This window comes from Drosophila novamexicana, unplaced genomic scaffold (genome assembly GCF_003285875.2).
Source record: "Drosophila novamexicana strain 15010-1031.04,08,12 unplaced genomic scaffold, DnovRS2.1 tig00000108-arrow-pilon, whole genome shotgun sequence".
Lineage (NCBI taxonomy): Eukaryota > Metazoa > Arthropoda > Insecta > Diptera > Drosophilidae > Drosophila > Drosophila novamexicana.
This window is the reverse complement of record NW_020824772.1, coordinates 2,263,784-2,288,518: the sequence shown is the minus strand read 5'-3', so window position 1 is coordinate 2,288,518 and position 24,735 is coordinate 2,263,784. Positions and strand designations below refer to the sequence as shown.

The 24,735-nt window shown below is 43.3% G+C and overlaps 7 protein-coding genes across 12 annotated transcripts; 3 read left to right on the top strand and 4 right to left on the bottom strand.

Annotated features, from left to right (window-relative positions):
• Positions 1 to 144: 144 nt before the first annotated feature.
• On the bottom strand, positions 145 to 3,521 carry LOC115771737. The gene is made up of 2 exons (XM_030717564.1): positions 2,993 to 3,521; positions 145 to 321 (listed from the first exon to the last, which is right to left on the bottom strand). The coding sequence occupies exons 1-2, from the start codon at positions 3,191 to 3,193 to the stop codon at positions 157 to 159; spliced, it is 366 nt and encodes a 121-aa protein (XP_030573424.1). The 5' UTR covers positions 3,194 to 3,521; the 3' UTR covers positions 145 to 156.
• A 1,516-nt stretch (positions 3,522 to 5,037) lies between these two features.
• Positions 5,038 to 7,031, bottom strand: LOC115771675 (E3 ubiquitin-protein ligase MARCH5). The gene is made up of 4 exons (XM_030717489.1): positions 6,928 to 7,031; positions 6,296 to 6,851; positions 6,047 to 6,243; positions 5,038 to 5,990 (listed from the first exon to the last, which is right to left on the bottom strand). The coding sequence occupies exons 2-4, from the start codon at positions 6,845 to 6,847 to the stop codon at positions 5,477 to 5,479; spliced, it is 1,263 nt and encodes a 420-aa protein (XP_030573349.1). The 5' UTR covers positions 6,848 to 6,851; positions 6,928 to 7,031; the 3' UTR covers positions 5,038 to 5,476.
• Positions 7,032 to 7,435: 404 nt separating this feature from the next.
• On the bottom strand, positions 7,436 to 8,700 carry LOC115771676 (Golgi to ER traffic protein 4 homolog). Its single transcript, XM_030717491.1, has 2 exons — positions 8,288 to 8,700; positions 7,436 to 8,226 (listed from the first exon to the last, which is right to left on the bottom strand). Exons 1-2 carry the CDS (start codon positions 8,684 to 8,686, stop codon positions 7,594 to 7,596), a joined length of 1,032 nt encoding a protein of 343 aa, XP_030573351.1. The 5' UTR covers positions 8,687 to 8,700; the 3' UTR covers positions 7,436 to 7,593.
• LOC115771677 (BTB/POZ domain-containing protein KCTD9) lies at positions 8,645 to 10,321 on the top strand. Its single transcript, XM_030717492.1, has 4 exons — positions 8,645 to 8,726; positions 8,806 to 9,498; positions 9,560 to 9,691; positions 9,829 to 10,321. The coding sequence occupies exons 2-4, from the start codon at positions 8,953 to 8,955 to the stop codon at positions 10,141 to 10,143; spliced, it is 993 nt and encodes a 330-aa protein (XP_030573352.1). The 5' UTR covers positions 8,645 to 8,726; positions 8,806 to 8,952; the 3' UTR covers positions 10,144 to 10,321.
• A 211-nt stretch (positions 10,322 to 10,532) lies between these two features.
• LOC115771764 (alpha-2-macroglobulin receptor-associated protein) lies at positions 10,533 to 12,156 on the top strand. Its single transcript, XM_030717617.1, has 5 exons — positions 10,533 to 10,808; positions 10,872 to 11,087; positions 11,149 to 11,359; positions 11,427 to 11,788; positions 11,853 to 12,156. Exons 1-5 carry the CDS (start codon positions 10,584 to 10,586, stop codon positions 11,979 to 11,981), a joined length of 1,143 nt encoding a protein of 380 aa, XP_030573477.1. The 5' UTR covers positions 10,533 to 10,583; the 3' UTR covers positions 11,982 to 12,156.
• A 124-nt stretch (positions 12,157 to 12,280) lies between these two features.
• Positions 12,281 to 17,290, top strand: LOC115771961 (serine-rich adhesin for platelets). 6 transcript variants are annotated; one of them, XR_004019001.1, is made up of 9 exons: positions 12,281 to 12,564; positions 12,731 to 12,916; positions 12,999 to 13,120; positions 13,224 to 13,652; positions 13,718 to 13,858; positions 13,917 to 14,548; positions 14,612 to 14,891; positions 15,512 to 15,580; positions 15,697 to 15,767. XR_004019001.1 is itself a non-coding variant. In XM_030717871.1 (8 exons), the coding sequence occupies exons 1-8, from the start codon at positions 12,440 to 12,442 to the stop codon at positions 16,509 to 16,511; spliced, it is 2,727 nt and encodes a 908-aa protein (XP_030573731.1). In that variant the 5' UTR covers positions 12,281 to 12,439; the 3' UTR covers positions 16,512 to 17,290. The 6 variants fall into 6 exon arrangements, 5 of the variants coding, with proteins under 5 accessions (XP_030573731.1, XP_030573732.1, XP_030573730.1 ...); XM_030717871.1 differs by lacking the exon at positions 15,512 to 15,580 and having other exon boundaries at positions 13,227 to 13,652; positions 15,697 to 17,290; XM_030717872.1 differs by lacking the exon at positions 15,512 to 15,580 and having other exon boundaries at positions 15,700 to 17,290.
• A 592-nt stretch (positions 17,291 to 17,882) lies between these two features.
• Positions 17,883 to 21,307, bottom strand: LOC115771911 (BTB/POZ domain-containing protein KCTD3). Its single transcript, XM_030717801.1, has 4 exons — positions 20,891 to 21,307; positions 19,576 to 20,771; positions 19,259 to 19,518; positions 17,883 to 19,201 (listed from the first exon to the last, which is right to left on the bottom strand). Exons 1-4 carry the CDS (start codon positions 20,950 to 20,952, stop codon positions 18,332 to 18,334), a joined length of 2,388 nt encoding a protein of 795 aa, XP_030573661.1. The 5' UTR covers positions 20,953 to 21,307; the 3' UTR covers positions 17,883 to 18,331.
• Between the last annotated feature and the right edge of the window lie 3,428 nt (positions 21,308 to 24,735).

Genomic DNA, 24,735 nt, shown 5'->3' with positions numbered 1-24,735 from the left:
GCAATAAACTCTTAGGTTGATTTAATAAAGCGTAATACAAATGTTATACATATAGTGCACATATATGTTTATACATATATATATATATATTTAAAGGCTTTATATATATACGTAAATGCATGCATATGTCAGAATGTATATAGCCCCCGGCACTATCTATAAATTTGTTTCGTAAAAACTTTTATAGCTCTCCGTTTTGTCACGTTGACTCCGCACCGATGATGTTCCTGTTGTTGTCGCTGCACTGCCGCCAGTCGTAGTATTTGTATTATAGGAGCAGGATGATTTGGACATGGCGCTGGTTGTATTGCGCGCTGAGATCTGCAATATAAGAGTTATAATAAATTTAACATCAAGTCAACCACTCTTTAAACATTATCAGCTACAATTTGAGGCCTATTTAGATTAGGGCTTCATTTGGCTGCCAGCAATCAGAGACACTGACTTTCAAAAAGTAATCAAAAGACATGTTCCAAAGTCATATTTTTGATTTAGCACCTGATTTTAATCAAATACATGCTATCGACATGCACTAAATACATACGAATATGTATATATACATGTATATATATATATGTATATACAAGTATAATTCTCTGCTGGAGCTGTTTTTTGACAAGTGGCGGCAACACAACAGTCGAAGCGTGCACAACCACTTACCTGTATGGTATATGTACGTACGTACATATATAGGTGTTTTTCCCTATATGTATAACAATAAAAGCACAAAAAACCGTTTGTCTTTGTTGCTGTTGTTGTTGCTTTTGCTATTGTTGTTGCTTGATAAGGTTTTTGCGCTGTTAAAACGCAAAGAAGAAAATTTTGCAATATCTGATATAGGCGTACATACAATATTGTTTGAGTGCTTTAGTTAGTGAAACCTTGGTCATAATTCATGCTTCGCTATCGTAGTATATAAACACGGATATATAGACCAGACAGGGGCTTTACTTTGTTATACTTTAAGCCAAGACCACGTCACGAGATCTATAAATACTGGTTAGTTTTTGGCGCAGAGAAACTGTTAAAAACTGGTCTTGTTCTATTTTAAAGGTAAACAACGAAATTCTTGGAAAGTTTTGCTTGAAATCCTTGCTTAAATTTGCACAGCTTGAAAATTGTTGTGGGGAGTTTGTTTGTTGCCTTAAATTATGCATACGACATGTGGTACGACAACCAGAAACATGACCAATCTGAAATTGCTTTAACTGGTATAATAAAACAATGCGATATATTTGTTTTCGTTTCCCAATAACATTAGCCAAGTTCAATGCACAGACGACAATGACGCGGCAACCACCGCGTGGCTGTTGACAATCGATCGGTCACTGCATTTGTTGCGTAACAAAGCAGAAAGGAACACACCCTCACCACCCAGCTCTGAGCTCCCAGCTCCTCCCCCCTACAGGTCGTGTCTTGGCATTACCCCTTCTCCACTGACTGACCGGATGGCTGGCTGGCTGGCCGGTTGAGTTTGCCAAATTTAACAAGATTCGCGTGCCGTCGAATACAACTTTTGCATGTGGCCCCGGCGACGTATTCGGTTTCGTTGTTTGCCCTGTAGATAGTTGCATATATTTATAAACGAAATTCGAATGTGTATTATATGACAATATGCTAAATTTTGGCCGGTTTACTCATCTTACGGTGGCGCCAAACAAATACAGGTGTATCAAATTTCCAGAAAGGTGTGTTTGTCGGTCGCTGTCTCTACATATATATGTACATAAATGTACGTATATATATATATATTTTTGTACATATGCATAAAAAACACATTGATCTTACTTATTTTGGCTTGCACACAAGTGAGTTCTGTTCTGTTTTTTGTTTACTTTATATACTTATTTTTAATAATTTTTTATTACCTTTGCAGCCATTTTGCAAAAGCACATATAAAAAGTAATATATTTCTACTTTTTCTTATGCTTCAAAAGTAAACAACCCTTAGAACTGAGAAAATGTCAAGTTCCAAGATCTGCGACGCAGATACTTCGTATAAATGGAAAATTGCAGTCAAGGCTATGAATTTGATAGCAGCAAAAGTACCCTGTATAATCTTATCTGTTTTTTTATAGTAGCCAAATTGCAAGCAAGAGGATTTTGCACTAGTTACGCCATATCTATAAGTGACTTTGGTTTAGGCCATGTGAAGTTGGGATACGTTATTATAGGGCCAATAAGGCTAGATACTAAGAGAGCTCGTGTCTGATTTATATTTAAGCTTGGCAACCTTTTAACTTGTGTTCATAAACGAGTTTAAGCTTCATATATATATTTTTTTTATACGAGCAACACTTCTCCCAATTGCTTTTATTACGAATGACTAACGTTAAGAGGTTTTTGTATAAATATTTCACAATTGTATCTCTACTTTTGGCCTTAAGTGTACGATGCACGTAAAGCACTTGTTAATTTTTGCATATACCGCAGGAAAAAGTGAAAATTTGTCATCAATTGGAATACAGAATACAGATTCCTGTGGCTTTCGCAAATCACATTGAGTGATATATATATATATATATATATATAGGGAGAGCATAGCCCATAATCATCATCATAGAGCTGACTGCACGCCGTCTTATCATAATAATACAACTTCCGTTTATTATTAATGAGCATTTCCGTTTTTTCCATTTTTTTCTGTTTTTTTTTTTCTGTTATTGCTGTTGTTGTTTGTTCAATTCACATGAAAAAGAGACAGCAAAACTTATATCTGACGTTTGGACTTTCGAGCCAAAAGACCCTTAAGCCTCACGACGTTGCTAGATTAGTATACATACATATACATATACGTATATATATATATATATAAATCACGTTAACTTGCACGCACACAATTTACAATATTGATCGCGATATTGTTGTCGTTGATATATATATGTATAAATATATAGTCTATTTTTGAAGTGGCTGCTGATAAGCAATGAAATGAAAATGAAAATGAAAATGGGCCACTACGAAACTGGGCTAAAAGGATCACTGAACGCACCTTATCATTTTCCTTGCCATCGAACAGTTTCCCATCGACCACATCCCGTTTCTTGTTCTTCGACCTGAAGCGGCCCGAGCGTGATATTGTGAAATTGCGCCATTGATGCGAGTATTGATCGCAGCGCTTCTCCTCCTCATTCAAGATGCTGTCCAGATAGTGCATGGTCGGCTCATGGGCGGCGGTCATGGTGTTGCTCATGTTGCTCAAGGATCTTGGATATCTGCTGTTGCTGGTCGCCGGTTCAATGATGATTGGCTGCTGCACCTTTTTCAATGACAATCGTTAATCGTGGCCAGTTGCAGTTGCGACAACTCGATTTGGTATCAGTTCATTTCGTTTATTTTGTTAGAATGCCGAGAAACTCGCAACTAATACCGACTACCGTACTATACAATATGTATAAGCGTATATCTACATATGTTTTCTTTGAACTTTTTTCGTATTCTTTGCTGCCGCTTTTATCAGAGCAACGCGTCGCTGCCGATGCGTGTTGGTCGCCGGTGCCCGTCTGACTGCGGAGTTGCCGACTCAACGTTGTTATTAACCGTAGTCGCTGTCGTCGCACACAAGTGACAACGGCGACAGCAACAACAGCAGCAGCAGCAGCGGCAGCAGAAGCAATAACAACGACAACGACAACAGCAACAACAACAACAACAATACAGAGTCGAGAAGCAGACTCCCAGCTCCAGCTCCAGCGATTCGTTACGTTATGAGTGCGCCCGCCTTTGGCCCCCAACGGACGTTCAGTCACAAAGAACAAACGCAACCCGTTGGAGTTGTTGCTGTTGTCGCTGTTGTTGCTGTTGTTGTTGCTGGTGTGACGGCAGCGAAAGAAAGCAGCAAGAAATCTTTCAACTGCGGTGAACGCAAGAGCGTGTGATTGCTCCTGAAAAGCCAAACAGGTGGGCTACACACTCGCACACTATACACACACACACACACACACACACGCACTCGTTCACATACACACTCACACAGTTGCATATATAAATCACCTGTGTGCGAATTTGGCCCTGTATTGGTTGTGCTTCATGACTTCATGTTCAACAGACGCAGTCTTCCAGACTGCCTCAATGCGCTGCAATTAATAAAATATGACTATTTTAAAATATTTATATTTATATTATTATTAAATATCTTTGTCGATATGCATATAGTGCATATGGTAATACCTATAAGTCCCGAATTTCGTTAAGACACCTTTAAAAACAAAAAAAATCGAATACGAAAATCTTATGATATATGTATATGATATCGTAATACAATCCGGCCGAATCCGAAATGTGTACCGTCTGTTTGGGTTTGGGTTAATCTGACAGAGAAGGACAGCTATTTGGGCAACTTTGAGCGAGAGCAGTATAGAAACAGTTAGATCTAACTGAATCTTAAAACTTAAAACAAATTAAAATACAAAAAACTAGTTGAAAATATGCCTAAGAAATCTATTTGTGCCTTACCGATGTATAACTATATAGATTAGAGCGCACTGCAAAAGTCGCCATTGCCTGATAGAAGTTTGCGTTTGTTATACATATGTATTCTCTATATGTAGACACACAGATATCATCTAGCAGCTCGTGTGTTGTCGATGATAAGCGCAAATAGACAAAACAAACACTCGAGTCGCTAACAATTATAAATGATTAGATCGCTTTTTGGAGCATTCACTTTGTCCGGGTCTTTAACTGTAACTTTTGTGTACATATGATAGATGGGATGATGTTGCGGCTCTTGTGCAGCACCTTCAAGCCATGTTTAACTATGCACATACACACACACACACAGACAGACTAGTAAGTGCTGCCGGGGCGGTCAGTCACAAAGCGGGTTCATTATCTTGATGACTCAGGCCGAGCGGCTTACAGGCCGAGTGCTTTAAAATAAAGAAATTATTCACACTTTCATGCTGCGATTGCAGTGGGAACAGTCGCGGCGAGCCTATCTAATCTGGCCAAGTCAAATACGTATTTTGCACTTTGGGGCATGAATCTTAAGTACACAGTGAATTAATATTGGCATCATTATAAACCCACCCACAGCCAAGGGTTTTGGTTTTATTTACATAGGCAATTTTGTAGTATTTGTAGTTTACACAATGTTAACATAAATTCAATTCTGTGGAAGCATATATGCATAATATGTGTTATAATTAGTTATTTATATATATATTTAATAGCTAAATGGACAGTGCAAATTTGATTTCTCTCATATTTTATTGATAACATAAAATTTGACCAACCAATATGCGGCTGACTTAATCGTTCCTTCCTGAAGGGCTTCATCTCGCAAGATTTAACATTGAATTTGGCTCGCATGTACGCATGCGCATTTTTTTTTTTTGATTTTCGGAGTTTTTGGTGACCTGTGCCCCGTGTTTTTGAGTGGTTAACAAAATGAACTTAAACCAAAACTGAACTAGTTGAACAATAAGTATATAGCTATATATCAATTGAATTTCAATTGAGTGTCCATTTGCATCTAAACAACGCTGTCCACACCATTGACCTCATGCTCCCTTTCCCGCTCGCGGTCGCGAGCAGCACGGTCCCGAGCAGCTGCCGCAGCAGCAACCAGGCGGGGCATCGCCAGCACTGGCTGTTGCTGTGGCTGCTGCTGCTGTTGTTGCTGCTGCTGTTGCAGGATATGACGAGCCCCACCAATACCAGCGGCACCAGCGTTGTTATTGTTGCGATGCATAAAATTGCGTATGTTCTCTTCCGTATAGTCGACAATACGACGTTTCTTGCGACGCGCATATTGCTTCTGTTTTAAATAGATTTTCAACATGCCCTTCACAGTGATGAAGGTTAAACCGCCGAGTAGTGTGCGATGCAGTGTGTTCTCCACGGAATCGAACAATATGCGACCCACAATGCATGAAATTGTTGGCAGCAGCAGAGCTCCGCAAAATATGCGAGTTGCCGAAACTGGATCCGAAAGTGCCGGCGTGGCCGGATTTGAAGAAGTCGGCAGTTCTTCCTCCTGCTGATTACTGCAAACGAAAATAACTTAAACTGAAGCAACTAACAGGTAGATTGAGAAACTTACAGGTCTGGGTATATAAAGTTCACAAAGGGAAACTTGCGCATGACGGTGCCGCGATTGCGTATCAAACGCAACAATGCATCTTCCCAACGAATTAGCCGACCAAGTACCAGGCCAACTGGTATGGCAGGCAGGCCAATTAGTAGTATGAGCGGATCACCGGATTCCATTATAGACATGCCATGCTCGTGACCAACAATCTGCATGAACATCGTTATGACATTATATGTAGCTTTCGCCTGATGGGCTCACCTGGAGGAAAGTCACAGCGCCATAAGTCACAGCTGTCCAGTACAGCGAACCGACAAAGAAGCCCGCTGCCAGAAACGGACTCAGACGCTTGACCAGATTGTCCATGGCTTCCAAGGCACCGCCCAGTTTGCCCATTTGCGGGAATACAATGATGTATTCGGTTTGACATTGCGGGCAGGATACAGAGCGAAGCGCATTACCCTTCTGTGTCTTCTCATCGATCCAGCGATATAGGCAGCTCTGATGAACCCACTTTGTTGTGCCACGACACTGGCAGGGCTGCACCCAGGCCGCCAAGCGATTGTCCTCGTCCGTCGCAAAGCAAATCCAACAGCACCGTTCCGTGTCCACGTTGAACGAATCCCTCGCTGTTGCTGCAGCAGCTGCCGACGTGCGCCTCTCTGCCTCATCTGTTTCGGCAATTGTCGACTTTGATGTGGTCGGCAATGGCTCCAATGTGACCGTTGTGTGATCTAGCGCTGATGAAATTTCATTACCGGCCTCTGTTTCGGTTGCAGCGTCGGCAGTGGGCGCTGCTGCTTTATCATCCATATCGCTGCAAATGGCACCGTATATAGATGGATTTATGTACGTTTGTCTTGGCATTTGGAATTTGAACGCGGTTAACTTACTCGGAAATTTGAAAGTCACTCGATTAGGTCTGTTTCCTTTACAGCCCAAGAATAAAACTTAATTTTCAACTTTTTCTATTCAACTCTATCTGAAACTAAAATATATGTGAACTAGAGATGGGCACGTGACTTTTATTTGTTTACTCCAATCCCACTCACGTGTAAGGAATGGTGTACATTTTTATATATGACATCTCTTGAAACCGAAATTTAAGTTGTTGAAAATTGGCTTGCAAAATTAAATCGAAGTGTTTTGCTTGCTACACCAACATATATTTTTGCTGTTAAAAGTGTAGAATTACGTGGTAAAATACCGCATGCGGCCATGTACTAAAAAATACAATACATTCCAATAGAGATGTGTAATTAGAGATTAATATCGAGCAACAGCTTATCGATAACTATACCGTACACTACAAACAGCATATGAACTTGTGTCGTCCAATGCCATTCTGTGCCATTTCTGCTTTGCCATTTAGGGATATTTCGGCTGCCCACACTAACAGCGTATATACATAAATCATTTATGCCTATTACTGCAAATGCCAGTAAGGTTTTAATTTAGCAAATATATAATAACATTACAAACAAAGCCCCGGTGTGTAGATAAGTATTAATGAACCCCGTTGACTTCGCGGACTGCTAATCCGGCCACGGCATTTGCTGCTAGTCCAGTTCACTGTTAGCGTTTTGTCGCTGTCGCTGTGGTCTGCTTTGCACCTCATCCTCTTCATCGAAACCCTGCATTAGCTGATTGAAGATGTCGCCAAACATGCCACCAAGCCCGGAGGGACCAGCATGCACCTGCTCCGGTTGCTCATCAAAGTATATGACACCAATCTTCGTTAGGTATTTGTGAAAGGAAGCGTCTCGCTTCAGGGAAGGATCGTACAGCTTGCGCAGAGCACGAAAGCCCATCACGCTCTTCGTATCGATAAGTCGAAACAAGAAGTACAGGAAATTGATCAATGGCTCCTTGTATGGAAACTCGTGCCTCAGTATTTTTGGATGGTATCGTGTATACTCGCTAAACATCTCATTTGCCGTTTTGCGATCCTTCAATGATAGCTGCTGCAGCACCGCTTGCACCAAAAACAAATCGACTTCTTTGTGGAAGCCCTTGCTCTGGCTTATTTCAATCAGCACGCGCCCGCATAGGCTACCATCCTGGCAGAGCAAATAGTGGTGGCGTGCTGACTCAATGTTTCCCTCTGTCCAGAACACGTGCGCAATAAGCTTGTGCAAGACCGGGTGACCGAACTGACCGTGCACAGTGGTGCTCCATTTCACAACGCGATGCTAATGTAAAAAAACAAAACATATAAGAAAAAGTTGAACAAATTGAATAACTTTAACATACGATCAGTGTCTCGCGCTCCACTGTAGTTGCGCTCAATCCACGTATTAATGCACCAAAGCGAGGCACCCATTCGAAATTGTCCGCGTCATCCGGTCGCGGGCCACGCTTCTCCAGGGTATCTACTAGCAATAAACACAAATCCGCAGCGCTGCCCTCCTGCTCCTTCTCGATTAGTTTCTGTGCACCGTCGAATAGCAAATCTAAGCAGTCCTGGTAACGTTTCTGGGCAGTATAACGAAAATATAACGTTCGATACATCATGTGTGCTTCATAAAACTCTCCCTCCGCCAACGAATGGGATAACTTTGCAAGTACGCGACTGACACCCCGTTGATTGGCAGTTGAGCTGCTGCTGCTGCTGCCGCTGCCAACAGGTCTTTCGGCATCGGCCGTTGTCATATTGTTGCTTAATGTTGGGAGTGCAGCAGTTTTTAGAAATGTACGTATGTATGTTGACGGAGGATGATTCTAAATTTTCCTCAATAATATAAGATTATTTATGGATACTTTATCGCCAGACAAACGATTGTTATCGATAGCTGAAAAAAGATGTGCGGCCACACTAACGATAATTTGCCGTTCACCCAAACAAAGAAATCGGAGCAGCTGAAATTGCAGCAACAAAAACCACAACAAAACAAAACAATTGCAAAAAATTTAACCCAATGGAAAGTGATGGAGCGCAAAAAAATGCAAATGCTGTTGTTGCAGTTAGCGGCGTAGCACCCACCCCGCACACTTTCCCATCCAATAAATGGGTAAAATTAAATGTGGGTGGAAAAATTTATACAACAACAATTGATACGCTCGTTGGCCGTGAACCGGACTCAATGCTAGCGAGAATGTTTCTACAGGATGGTGGCATGATGCCCAGTGAAAGGGACGAGCAGGGCGCGTACTTGATCGATCGAAGTGCTCGCTATTTCGAGCCGATCATTAATTATTTGCGTCACGGCGAATTTGTGTGCGACAATCACATCAGTTTAAAAGGCGTTTTGGAGGAGGCGCGTTTCTTTGGCATTTACTCGTTGGTCACACACTTGGAGGAGCGACTGGGCGAGCAGGAGCAGCTCGACGATAGACCACTGACGCGCATGGACGTCATAAAAGCCATCATACAGACATCTGCGATTACGGAACTGCGTTTCCAGGGTGTCAATCTAGCCGGAGCCGATCTGCGCAAATTGGACTTCCGAAACATTAATTTTAAGGTGCGCAGTGCTCTTGATATTAAACTACTATCTATACTGACTATTTTATCTTCATTATTAGTATGCAAACATGTCGCGCTGCAATTTATCGCACACAAATCTAAACTACTGCTGCCTGGAGCGTGCGGATCTTCAGTATGCGAATCTGGAATGCGCTCAGTTAGTTTCAGTGCGTGGACTTTGTGCCAACATGGTAAATATTTCCTCAGTGTATGCTAGAGATGTGCGCGTGTCGGAATTGACCAACACTATACGAACATGAATCCTCATTAGGAAACACGTACGAAATACGCCTGGTCAATTTTATTCCTAAAGTTCTTTCATTTTTAGGAGGGCGCCAATTTACGGGGCTGCAATTTTGAGGATCCAACAGGTGTGCGCACCAATTTGGAGGGTGTGAATCTGAAGGGTGCCTGCCTGGAGAGCAGTAATATGGCCGGTGTCAATTTGCGCGTAGCAAATCTTAAAAATGCAAATATGAAAAATTGTAATTTACGCGCCGCTGTGCTGGCCGGTGCCGATCTGGAACGTTGCAATCTATCAGGCAGCGATTTACAGGAGGCCAATTTGCGAGGTGCTAACCTTAAGGATGCTGAACTGACGCTGATGGTTACGCCTCTACATATGTCGCAGGCCATTCGATGATCTGAACATACCTTTACAAACTAAAGGGACATCACCATGTGCAATTATTAAAATTATATTTTCGGTTCTAGTATGTAATGTTTGGGAAAAATGCAGTCTTAATATAATTTTTGTAAATACCCAATTTGGACTAGACGTAGACGGTTGAATATAACAGTATTAAATACAACTGGAAACAACTCATTGTGTTGCAGCACATTTTTAAAAGAAATAATATTTAAAAGAATTAATGTCAACTATATTCGCGGGTTTTATTTGAGTAACCCATCCTTGTCACACTCATACTCACCAATTATTCAAAGTAGACATATCGATAAATATATCGTTAGAGACGTGAAAAGAACCGGCTCATGAATTGAGTCCAATCAGTAGCTCTTTTTGTGCTCCCAACCCAACACTAGAGGCTAGTTAGAAGATTTGATCAGTTTTTCAGAAATATCATGTTGAAAACGTGTCACTTAATTGTGGCACTTACCGCCATATACCTATTAATTGCAACGCAATGTGTGGACGCCGACAGAAAGCAGAGCAAAAAGTACAGCAAAGAGGCAAACAGCCCGCATTTCAAGCAGGTCGCAGAGGAAAAGTATGAGCCGGAAATTCGGAATCTCCAGCGACCATTTCGCATGGCTAAATTGAATCTGATTTGGTCAAAGGCACAAAACGCAAGTTTTTCTTTTTTGTTTATGACGTTCAAATTGTATTAATATTTATACTATGCATTTTAGCGTTTGACTGAAAGCAAAATAAAGTCTTTGTACATGGAGCTTAAAATACACGATAAGGAGGAGATTGCATGGAAGCAGCTCAACTCGCAGCACAAGGACAAGGATGGTCTGAAGGCCAATGAGTTGCGCCAGAAGCTGATTGGAATAATGAGCAGCTACGATTTGCTGGAACACTTTGAAGATACCCAGGATGCGGAAAAAATAAAGCCCTTTAAAGTACGGACAATGCTTAACGACTCAGTGCAACAGATTATTATAATTGTTTTGCTTTACACAGAAATTCCACGATCCCGAGGAAAGGCACAAAAATAAAAGTCTATTTAAGGACAAGAAACTAAACCGTTTGTGGGAGAAAGCAGAAATATCCGGTTTCACGGCGGAAGAGCTAAAATCCCTTAAGCAAGAATTTGAGCATCATCAGGACAAAGTGGATGTGTATTATAGCTTACTGGAAAACATTGGCACCTTGGATACTGATAAGCATGAGAGTAAGTTAACGTTTACTATAAAGCCAAGACAGCTGTCTGAGTCTTTATATCTTAATAATGCCCATAGATGCTATCAACACCGAAGATCTGGATAGCTACAATCTCATTTCCAATGATCCCAACGATAATGAGATTAAAACACATGAACAAAATGTAAAAAAGTTTGAAAGTGACATGAATGCTTTGCGTGGACATCATGTTGGTATAAAGGATCACTATGATCGCCTGGAGCGTTTGGTATCCTCCGGACCACATAGCCAGGACTTTATAGAGCCAAAGGTGCAGGGCTTATGGCGTGTGGCACAAGCCAACAATTTCACGGACAAGGAACTGGCGTCTCTTAAAACCGAACTGCATCATTTTGAGAGTCGCCTGCTGAAGTTACGTCATTTACATGCGGAGCATGCTCTGCACAAGGAGAAGTACAAGGTATAATTGAGAAGTGTTAATTAAGTGTGATTGGGTGATTAACAAAATCTATTTTCCACATCAGGATGAAAAGCACAAGGACAAAAGCAATCGATTTGAAGATATGGAGGAGCTACTTAAGAAACAAACTCGCAAAGTCGAAAAACTTCAGGAGAATATTGAAAATACCATATTCAAACATACTGAACTTTAACTATTTATTTGATAATAGCCGTGCCAAATGCGCAAAATGAGCAAATTAGTTGTAGACAAACACATTCATATTTTCTGAAACAATTGTTAACCTTAGCATTAAGATTTACTAACCTTTTTATACCAAAACCTATGCAGCTATTGAGCGCAACAATTGTGTTATTAAATGAATTGAAAATCTCATGAAGTTAAAATTTCTCGCTGTGTATTTACTGGAGTTGCCAGATATTTGTATTTGGTGTTGCCTGCGTGTGCATTTTTCGGGTGAATGGCAAATGGAAAAATCGTAAATAACATTGCAACTGCAGCAGCAACAGCAGCGAAAACTATGTGAAAAACAGTTGTAATTGTTAATAATTGTAAAAGTGCAATGTATTTCGTGACGTCGCATGGGAAAATAAAAGCTTGCTCTTGTTATTTCTAAACGTACATAGCGCATATGTATATATAGATGTAGGCATGGTTGAGACGACAAAATTTGGCAATCTGGAGGCCTACACATATCTGCTTGTGACGCTAAATTTAACGCTTGCGTTAATTGTAATGTTTTTCAATTGTCTGTGCTGCAAGAAAAGAATACCAAAGTAAGTAAATAGAGCCTGCAGCTATGCCCATAACCAGGCTGCTGGCCAGCCACATATTGGTCACTGCGCGAGTGAAAGTTACGTCCCAGTTCCAGTTGGATGCGCTCGCGCCAAAAACGTTAATTCACCAATTATATCTACATATGTGCATATGCATTTTACGCAGAAATGATTTGCTCGGCCTGGAGGGCATGGTGAAGCTAAAGAACCCCGACGAGGTTATTGTGGTCAGCAGCAACAATTCGAACGCAAATACGAATGCGGCAACAAATAGCAACAGCCTGGTGCACAACAGTGAGTCACAAGCAGAGCTAAATGCGTCTACGGTCTCAAATGCTGACTCAGAAAAGAGGTGGGTTGCCTGCTGTTCGCAATTCCCATGCAAATCATATTCAATTGCAATTCATTAATTGCTCCATCCCCCCGTATGACAGATCTAGCACAGCGGCGCATCGCAGCTTGCCGGACATACCCGTTGCGGAGAACAACGACAATGGCTCCGAATTGTATGAGACTGTTGCCGACAAGCAGCTGGCCAATGCGCATAATCAAAGTCGTACGTATATACACTAGGGGTTTGGCTTTATGTTGAACAGCTGGAGTATTGTAATAAATGTAAGACAATAACATGCTAATCCCCGCCCTTATCTTGCCCCCAGCAGCTCAGCCCAGTCTGAAGAAGCAAACCAGCGTATCGCAGCATAGCTCCATCAGCCAGGCGGATGATGTTAGCTCGCCGTATTCGCGCGTTAAGGGCTTGCCGCACGATTATGCCAAGGTGCGTGGCACCGAGCATCCGTATGCGCAACTCAATGCACCGTCTACCTCCACCTCTGCTGTAGCAGCAACAAATGCAAGCAATTCCAGCAGCAAAGCTGCATGTTCGCAACATGGCACCGACTCACTGCAGCGTGGCTCACAGCTCAGTGGCGAGTCGACACAGCACCTGAACGATGAATCCACTTCGCAGGTAGAAATACCGGCTGCATCGGCTATTGCGGGCATGATATCGGCCAGTCAGGACCTGCCCTATATGACGCCGCCTATTGCAAATCAACATTTTAGTGGCGACTCACAAGACTCTTCTAGTAAGTGGCCATACACTGCTTTTCAAAAACTGTATTTCACAATTGTATGTTTATGTTATCCACAGAGGGATATACGAGCATTAGCGTGCGCGAGCCGCTGGCTAATATTCTGGCACAGCAACCGCCGAGCAAACAGACGGCCAGAAAAACTACGCTGACGCGTGATGTCAATGACTCGCACTATGCAACCGTCTCAGACGATTCGGGTGAGTCGCAAAGCGATAATGTCAATTAAAGACAAGTTGATTAATTATCTTTATGTAGATGAAACCTATGCGGCTATTGAGGATCCCAACAATCGTCACATACCAAATGCCACCGATATTTATACAAGCGGTTCAGAGACCTATGCACAAATCCAGCCAATGCAGGCTAATCCCATTGTGGTAGCAGTTGAGATTAACAACAGCAGCAGCTTGTCGGCAGCAAGTGCAGCGACAGGCAGTAGCGGGCAGCTGCCGCCGCCGAATCACAGTACGGGCAGCGGATCGACGCACCGAGTAAGCAGCAGCAGCATGGAGTATGCTGGGCCCGTGCCGCATCATGTGGATAGTTTGCGCGCACAAATGCACTCGCGGCAAGCATCTTCTTCGTCGTCTGTGTGCAATTTAGGCTCGCCCAAACCGGAGAAGCGGCAGGCAAATTCTCCGTTGCCTCCTACGCCCAAAGCGAGTCTCAGCCAGTCGCAGGGGCAACATCACCTTCATTCAGCAGCAAGCAGCAGCAATCTTACATCTGGGCGCAGCTCTGTTATATCTGTAATTGAAGCCGGCGGCGAGGGCAACAACGAAGCCAACGATGCTAGCAATGCATCCCCACAGCGCAAGCACAGCAAGAGTCTAAGTCCATCCAAAGATGTTGAGGGCAGCAGAAACATCGAGGGAATGTACGCCAAGGTGAGTACTGGCTTTTTGAACTGGTGACATCACATTCATAATCTTGCCACTTTCCGTTTGCAGGTGATGAAGAAGCACAAGTTCTCCTCACACCAGCCGGAGGTACTTGGGGTCAGTCCCTTGGATAGTGCAGCAGCGGCGCTTCTAATGGATCCACTGAAGCTGACGGCATCTGGGTCTGACAAGAGTCGTGTGCGCAGCAACAGTTACACTGCCAAAGATCATGGATACGAGACGATACCGGCGGATGGGCAGAAACTGACGCAAAATCAGCTACCGCACGAGAATCGCAAGTCGGATTGCTATGCCAACATTCTGCAAAAGGAGCGGCAACTGGAAGCAGGTAATAAATTCAAGCAGTCTCTTATTTTCCAGTAGAGATTAACGATATTTGTGCAGATCAAAGGTGAAACAGAAAACAAGTATACAGAAGTCAATGTAATTTATGGACTTTAAACGCAATTCATTGTCTTTAAAGCTCGAAAACCAAGAAGTCAAAAGCAAAATAATTAATGCCGTAGTTTCAAGAAAGTTTAATTTTATTTGCTGAGTGCATTGAGCTTTTTGCAATGCAATGCAAACTTGCAGCTTGCATTAACTACATTAACGCTTGCTGGAAAGCTTTCAAAAATGTTTATTAAAATTAAAGTACAAAGCTCGACTATAATTATAAGCTATGTGACTTAAAACTCATAGATTATGGCTAGAAGCTTTAAGCTGGCAAATTTGCATTGACTTATCGCAATAAATTTAACATCAGGCTTATAGGGCGACTTACTGTGGTTTTGATTTGTGGCGCTTGCTAAGTCTTAAGGCACAATATCGTTTATCTCAATCTTTTAGTTCCCAGCTACTCTGTTTAACCACCTAATATGCCCAATTAATCTCCTCTTGTTTCTCTCCTTGTGTCTTGTTTATTTATTTCTTATACTTTAACCCATGCCTTGGGTATCCACAATTTAGTTGTTTTGCCAAAATGAGAAATTTGCGCGTTTCGACAGTTTCGTCAGTTTTTGTTGGGAACTGACAGTGGTTAGTATATCAAATGGATGACGCTTTTTAGCTTGGCATGCATCATAAGACTTTAACCTCTACTCCAAAATGTTAATGCATTTTACTAATAGCTGCCTTTGTTGTACCGGTTATAGCAGCTGTCAGTCAAACGCATCACAACAATATCAGCAGCAGCAGCAGCGTTCAGGTCAAACCTGTTGCGCCCAGCACCAGCACAAAGCACTACGAGACTATAAACTGCCCACCGTGTCAGCCGTCGAACAGCAACGATCCTGGCTATGAGCAGCTGCAGACGGCGCCCAACGATGATGATGCCAAGAAGTCCGACTATGATCCCAACTATGAGGTGTTGAAGAGTCGCGCTCATTCGGATGATGGCTATGCCAAGGTGCTGGAAAAGAAGCGTCCGCCCGGCGATGTTGTGGACAGTAGTGGTGGCTACAGCACCATACCTGGCGCCGATGCGAATCACAATTATGCCAGCATACTCGAGACTAAGGCGCATCTGGCACCGGCTGCAAACGAAACGGATCATTATGCGCGTATAGCTGAGAATGTGGCGCTCACTTCGCCCCTCACGCCCAACTCATCCTCCATGGCGAACAGTTTGTCCATGATTACAGTGACCACCAGCACCAGCATGGTGAGCAGCATGAGCTCACATCAGACGCCTAGTTCCTCGCAGTATGAATCACTTACGGGCACGGGCAGTGAAACGGATCCCAACTACGAGTCGGTGTGTTATTTAAATGCCACAACAATGACAACAACAACAACATCTACTAACAACAGCAGCAACAACAGCAACAGCAACTGTAGCAGCAGCAGCAGTAACAACACGGATAATGGCTACGAGCGTCTGGAGTCCGATAACAATACGCAGGCGAGCAGCCCGCTGAGCACGCCCAGTGAACAGCAGCTGGTAGTGGATGATTACTTTCAGGTGTAGCTGTAACAACAGTAGCTGCAAACAGTAGTGAGCTGGATCTCGTTGAACTATATTTACAAAACGCCCACAAACACGCACACGCACACCCTAGCATTTTCTTTTGCCTAGCAATTGCTTTTATTATTATTTTTTTACTCAACGCACATATCACATTGGATGCACAGCAGCAAAATTTTTGATTAGAGTCCATGGAACCCAAGAATAACGCTGGGATGTGTTGCATGCATTGTATGCTGCTTCATATCGGTTCGCACTTTAGCCCTAGCCTAGCACTAAGTTATATAAATAACAAGAACTTCATGTACAAAGTATTTGTATGTTAAACTCGATAATTATTTCCACGCGGCAGATAAGCCTATATGCTTACACATATATATAGATAGCTATATACTATGAGTAAATCTAAATACCAGTGCGTCCTAATTTAGTTAAATTTAATGCAAGAACAAAGGCGAAAAGTTTTCAATTGATTAGAATACCGCGTTGATAAGCAGAAAGATATTAAAAACAAACAAAAAACAAAGTAAGCAAATCAAGGGGAGATTACTAAATTATAGATTGTATATTTTTATATGTTAGCATTTTTTGCTGCTTTTTTACTTTATTGATGTCGCCTGGACATACATACGGACATATGTATACCCATTCAATACGATAACACACACACATACGATAACTGGCTGACAAGCCCATGTTAAGAGTAAAAAACAAAAAAAAATCAAGTATTCGAACCACAAATAACTAAGCTAAAAGTTGAATAAATTATTGATGACTGTCAATTGTCTTGATTTTTTTTTTAAAGAAAGCTGGCATTTCATGCAATCCACTAGATTGTTCGTAAAGTTTTTTCACCCGTTATTCGCCATTTGGGGTGAATTAAAAAAAAACATCCTCGTATCTATCTTGCACAGAGGATTAAAAAAAAATTTGAAGCCAAATGAATGAAAATTAAATTTTAGTTCGGAAAACCTTGGAGACATCATTTTAACTTTCTGGTTTCCACCCGTTTCACCTGAAGGAGCCGATTTGGAAAATTGCTGCAATGCGAATCTCTAAATGGATTAAAGTTGAATTTGGCTAATAAGGCATGGAGTCCAAAATGCCCTAATTATATAGTTTCCAGTCATTTTGGGGCTGGATTTAGCAAAGAACTGCTGAATTAACTATCTATTTATTTGTAATGCAGACGTTGAATGATAAGTTTAAGTTGAAATTATCGAAAACTAAACATTCTTCCAACAAGCGTGATTATAATAATCTAAAACAGACAAATAGCAGTTTTCCAATAAATTTTCACCTTTGTTTGGAATTGTTATAAACCCAGTGCATAGATCTAACAGTGTGTTGATAACCAATGAAAAACTTTGTATATACTATATAGATTTAATAATTTATTTATTTACGTTTTACAGCAGCACGAGGGGCACAATCGAAACTACACGTGCAACTTCACGAGACTGTGTTTACATAGATACAAGTAATATTACGAGCATAAATTGCAATTGCAACGACATCGAGCACAAAAGGTATGCATATATGTATTTATATATATATGTGTATATGGGAGATTATTTGATTTAGCTAAATGCCGGATGCAGTCAGTTGGTGCCGGCAGCATGAGCGGCAGCAGCATCTAATGATGTGCCCGCCGAGTCCGTTGCGCGTGTGCTGTTCGCGATGCGAGATCGCCACACATAGTATATGAACGCACACAGCACAAACTGTAGGAATATGTATTGATAATCAAAGATCAAGCTACACCTATGAAATGTAAAGGATGAAACGCGCCCGACAAGCGCCGAAACAGCCGCTTCCACGTTTCATTCATTGTTACCATCGGCCGGCTGTGCCCCAGCCGCCACGCCTGCTGCCGCTACGGCTACTGCCACTGCCGGCTGTTGCTGTTGCTGCGGCTGCATCATTAGCATTGCCTGTGGGGGCGCTGGCAATATTTGTTGTTGCACCTGGGCTAGGAATGCAGCTGATGAAGCCGACGAGGGAGGCGGCAGCGACGGGGGCTGGCTGACAACTGGCGGTTGCTGTTGCTGGCCGGGATCTCGGTTCAGCAGCGCAATATTGCTAGCCTTCATGCGGGCTATTGAGGTGGCCAGGCCGCCTCCCATAGCCGATAGACACGGTGACATACAAGGTGTTGAGCATGATGAATTGCTGATTTCACACTGGTCAAGTAGGCGGAGAAGCTCGTTAGTGTCGGGTCCGCCAGAGGTTTTCTGCTGCGGCTCATCCTTTGCGTGCAGCGCCAGTGCTGTTGTTAAATCCCACATTTGTATTGCTCCATTGCAGTGACCGGTGAGTATAAAGCGTGAGCCCATCCGCGAGGATACCTCGCACTCGTGTACACAGAATGCCGATATGGTTGAGCCATCCACGGAGCGTATCACACATACACGATCACCGTTGGAAGCCTGTCGCACATACAACTGATTTGTCTCGGGCACCACTTTCTGGACAAAGATCATGTCATCGTAGTCGCCATAGGGTCCAAAATCATTGCCAGCCGCATAGCTGTAGTTGCTATCTGTGGCCTCCAGTGAGACAATCTTGAAGGAAGCCTCCGGCGTGGATCCCGGCTGTGTGGAGAGCATGCCACGGAAGCGTGTCAGGCTCCAGGTTCGCACATGATGATACTCGCTGCAAACTGATACCAAATACCGCTCGGACAGCATGACCTGTCAGAGCAGATGCTTGTTAAGTACATTTTTTTAAAAGAATCAAACAAGTCTTGCCTTGGTAATGGGACTTTGATGTACAAAGAATGTCTCGAAAAGATGTGGCCCATGACCGGCCGTTTCCGGATGCTGTACAATGATGCGCACGGCGCCGGATTTGGTGCCATAGGCAATCTCTATCCAGTTGCCGCTTATGCTCGACGTCTTCGGAGTTAAATAAACGGATATTGCTGTAATGGGATCCATATTGGCATCCTTATACAGCTCGGTTACCAGCAAATCGTTGTCCTTCATACGCAACGGAAACTTTTGCATATCTAGGAGCAAAAATTTTATTAAAGGGAGGGAGGAGTATCTAGGCTTGTGCGACATACCTATATAGTAAATGGAGCCATTGTTGCAGCCCAGCAGCAGAAAGGAGCCCGCCGAGTCGAAGGAAAGCACCGGCACCAGATCCTGTATTTGCCAGTGCTGTGTCATGGCATGCCAGACGCCAATTTTACCAGACGAGGACAACGCCACCAGCTGGCTGCCAATGAAGAACAAATACTCCACGCGCACATTGAGATTGAAGGTGCCAATATCCGATTTGTTGCCGCCCTCCTGAATGCTCCACAAACGTATCTGGCTGCCATACGATATGGCTATCATTTTACTTGGCATCGGCTCGGCGGTGGATGTGTTCACCTTCGAGTTGATGGCAATGCGCTCGATGGCAGCATCGATGTGTGGCGATGTGAACACCTGCTGCCAGCCATTGGAGTCCTTGACGCGATAGCAGGTGACAAAGTGCGCATATGCAACGGCAATCCAGTTCTGATGCGCCTTGATGATCTGCACGCGCAGCGGTGGCGTCCAATTCGAGCTCTGTGTGGGGCTGAACACCAGACCCACTTCGTTGCGTATCACTTTGTTCAGATCAGCCGACGAGTTGCGAGAGTGTCGCATAAAATCCAGCGAAGCGTTGCGCGAATGTCCACCAACTGGATTCCAGGCAGCTGGAGGCGCAACAGGTGCCGCATTGGAGCTCGAAGCGCTATTCGAGCCACGCCCACTGCGCAAATCCCAGGACGAATTGCGCGAGTGCGTAGAGGAGTGACGCGACGAGGCTGATGACGTCTCCGGCACGCGCACCATGGAACCAGGTCGTGCAGCAGCAGCACCATTGCCAGATGACGTAGGCAAACCGGCATATGATTCCATGGGACTGTTTGCAGCTTCCATTGTGGCCTGCAGCGCATCATTGGGCGGCATGGCTGGTGCTGTCAGAAAGCCATAGAAGAGCACATCGCCGCACGAGGAGTGATTGAGATCCTCGCACAGAGCCAGGCGCTTTGTCAGCGGCGTGATGCCATAATACTCCGCCTCATGGCGCAATGCGCGTATTTCACAATTCTTGATATCAATGTCTTTGGTCCGCAAGTAGTTTAAAATGATGGAGAAAAGCGTCGGATCGCGATCAATAAAGATGGCATTGTGCTCATCTCGCAGACTCGAGATGCGACCGCTCAGCAGGGCCGTAAAGAATGTGTCCGGTATCCATGTAAGTGTTTGCCGTGACGTCGAGAAGCTGCAAGCACATCAGGTGGGAGAGAGGGGGTGAGTGTGTATAGCATGTAGTCTATATTGTTTTTGTTTTTTTTTTTTTGCATGCGTCATCAAAGCTTATGCTAGAATTGCTCCACTCACCGTTGACCGCCCACATTGAGATTAACCAAATCGCTGCTGGCACTGTGCATAAAGTAGGACATGCCAACTATTCCACAGCCGCAGTCGCAGCGTCAACCCAATTCCGAAGTCTATTTGTGTGGCTTCGATTTGCTGCCGCGGTCGGGGCGCCGTCGTTGCTGATCCGCTGACGACTGCAACTGCAGTGACAACGACGACAACGCAGCGTCTGGCTTTGTGTGGCAACTGTTGTGCGCTGCGCTGCGCTGCTCTCAGCACTTAATATTCGTTTTAAATGAGGCGATCACTTTATTTTTGGAATTGCGTTTTCTTTATTTGCTTCAGCTGCACTGCGCTACACACAATTTGTACATATACTATTTTACGCATATATGCATATGTTTGTAAATGCGTGTAGTGAGTGTTTTTGTTGACGTTGTTGCTTATCGCTGTGAATGGCACCCGAATTTATTTTGCGCATCTGGCAGCACGGCATGCCGCTGTAACTGTAACTGAGCTGGCATTTCAAAGCACCCAGGTGGAAGGTTGTGTCTGAATTTAACTGAAGGTAGACGTAATAGTTAGGCGAGTCGGTTTGGCATACAAATATTTACTTTTACATTACATTTAAAGGAGGGTATTGATGTAATGAATAACATTTATCGACTCCCTGTCAGCTGAAACAAAAAGCAATTAATCAAAGAGCAACAAAATTTTGCAAAGTTAGGTCAGCACTCACCTGCTGGGGTCATGCCGAGGAGAACTCAACTCCTCAACTCCTCAACTTTTTGTTTGGCAAGTACTTTTATAGGAAACTTGGAAGCTAATGCTAAGGGTGGTCACGAGAAGTGCTAATTCAGCAGCTTTTTATAGTGTGTGTGTGTGTGTGTGTGTTGAAATTGTAGGGCATTAGGGCACGCAATGGAGCAGAGCGCATAAACCGCAGTTGCCGTGCCCGAAAGGAGTGGAGCTCCATCTGCGTGGATACCTCACACATGTGGAGAGAATAAACCGACAAATGATAACGACACTCGAGCAAACAACAATAAAGGAATCGAGTAAATGAAAGAAATAATGGTGGCAGAATGTGTAACAAGTAACACAAGCGCACGCACACACAAGCAGTCATATCCTGCCAGCGCTGTGCTCACCCCGTGCCCTACCACCCCACTCATACAACTCATCTGTTTGCCGAGGGGTGTGGGTGGGGGTGGGGGAGAGAAGCCCCAACAGCTAACCAAATGCGAACAAATGTTTGGCTGTGCGTGTGTGTATGTGTCTGTGCGCACAGCATATTAAAGTGAGCCAATTTTGGCGCGTGTTTTGCGCTAATTTCGTTTCGGTTTCTGGGATTTGGACGAGCTCGTCTTAAACATAAATAATATATATGTATGTATCTGCACCTGACGAAGTAAAAACGTGGCAATGAAAGTATATTGCCATATAACGAAAAAATTCGAATATAAATATTATAAAAACAAGGTGGCATCGTTATTTCGAGATTGCGTGCATTACAGAAGTTGTGTTAGATTACAGCTCGACACCCTCTCGCTCTCTTCTTTTTGGAAAGCCGTTAATCGTGTACTATGAGGAACATTGTACAGGTCAGAGTTGCCAATCTGCGGGGAAAAGAGACGGAAGCAACACATGGCAGCATCTTTAAAAATGTAACAGGTAAAACTCTATTTATGTTTGAAGCCTTTCTAAACGAAAGCCCATGACTTGGTTTGTCTTAGTAGAAAACATTAAAGCAATCCATGCATGATATGCTCATACTGCAAACAGAGTATCAGCTAGTCGATCTTACAAGCCAGTTGCAACTTGACTTGCCGCTTAGTTTGATTCCAGAATCATAACAACTTTCAACTAAGTAAATGCAGTCAATTTTAATATGTACACAGATGTACATATGTTTATTACTTTACCCACATGAAGATATATCTGTGTGAGCCACAAATGCCACCTTTATGGGCTGGGTGTTAATTGTTAAGCCTTGTTGACACCGTTTTTTTTTTGTTGTCCTCCTTTTTTGTTGGCTGGAACTGTGCAGGCGCCAGGCTTAATTTCTTAAATGGCAAACGCTCTTATCTGGCCTCTTGTGCGTTTTGTAATTAATTGGCCGTACATATATTTTACTGCTGCTGCCAGAAGCGTTGTCATAGGCCGCTCAGCACGTGCTGCCGCCGTTGAGGAGTAGCCTAATCATTAATTACAATTTAATTTGTCTGCCATTTTGTTGGGCTTCCACAACAGCAGCCGCCGCTTATGCACAGTGGGCCACAGCTGTGCGAACGAGCAGAGCTTTGTGCAATGCCCGCATTGCTCGTAGTTTTTCGAGGGTCTGGCAGCACTGTACAGCAGCAGCATTTCCGCTTCAGGTTCGAGCAAATTAATTGTTTTTGCATTTGATGCCGCTTTGCTTGTAACATTGTTTGCATAGCCAGCCAAAATATGCTAATTATTTGTGGGAGACTTTTTGGCTTATAAAGCCGCGCAATGAATCGGCAACAGTTTTTGTATTTTTAACTGCAAATGCTTTAAATTTAAAGGTGAAAAAGAAGTTGCCTTTCAGTTATGGCCTTAAAATGCCTGTTCATTTATCGTCCCTTGCAACAACACTGGATGAGAAATGGGCTGTACTTTGTGTTTGGTCTAACATGAAATTAACTCATTCTTTGCGGACAACAATAACAAAAGGCGTCAGGCCTACACTCCCATACATACATAAAAACTGGCACATAAATAAAGGCGTTCAAGACTGAGGTCAAGCGACGCCATTTTTCAGGCGGCCAAACAAAAACTTTGCTTCAAGTGCTGCATACAATGCTTACGTGTAAGATCCTTTGTCTCCGTGTATGTGAGTGCGTGCGTGCGTATTGGTGTAGCACATGCTATTCCAGTTAAGAAAACATAAACAAACGCCCACACACAGTGTGGCGTAAAAGCTTTAAACGTGCTAACAAAACTATGTCACGAAAGCTTTTACGCGTATTATAATGAGCATTGTCTGAATGAGATGACGACCACAGTAGGCGCAACAGTTTTGAGCGTGCGCGCAGCACGGCAACACTGGACGCTCTTAAGGCGCTGTCACTCTCTTGCTTGCTCTCTTTGCTTGTCTGTTGGAGCAACAGTTATAGGCGCTGCTGCTCACACCCTTCGCGCGACCCAGACAAAGCCTTGCCGCTATGCTGCTCTACCTGAAATTGTTGGGGTCTCGCCCATACATACATAAATATGTGTGTCAGCCAGAGTAGCGGCAGCGCAGTTGGCGTCGCAGAGTGTTTCGGTGTTTGGGTACCCAGGACCTACTGCGTGCTGTAGGCAGATGGCTTTCAGTGCCTGGATTGTTATTGCCGAGCTCACAACGTGCCAAGCGGAGTGCGCGTATGTGCGTGACTAGTGTTGTAAAAGTCGTGAAGTTAAGTACTGTTTCGTTTTTGTATATTTAACAAATGGCTACGCGCGTGTGTGTGTGTGAGCTTTTCTTTGTAGCCAAAGCCACGTGCGTTTATTAAAAAATAAAAATGAAAAAATTTTCAAAATCCAGAGAGATAAGTTTTTACGTTTTGTGCGTGAAACATAGAAAAAACAGCAGCATGTTTATGAGGCAATAAACAGTTTGAATTGCAACCATGAATTGGTATGTCCTTTACGCACTCACAATTAATTCACAATAACATGATAACCAAAGAAAGAAAAAAAAGAACATATTAAACATCGATATTCAATTATGCGTGCCCTTGCACATTTTTCCCATTTTCCACGCCGTCAAGCAGTGTAGGATGACTGCGTCGCCTTGCTCCTCCGTATGGTGTCTGGTTCCCATAGTCTTTGGGCCACTGTGCGTTGTCTGCTCAGTGCAC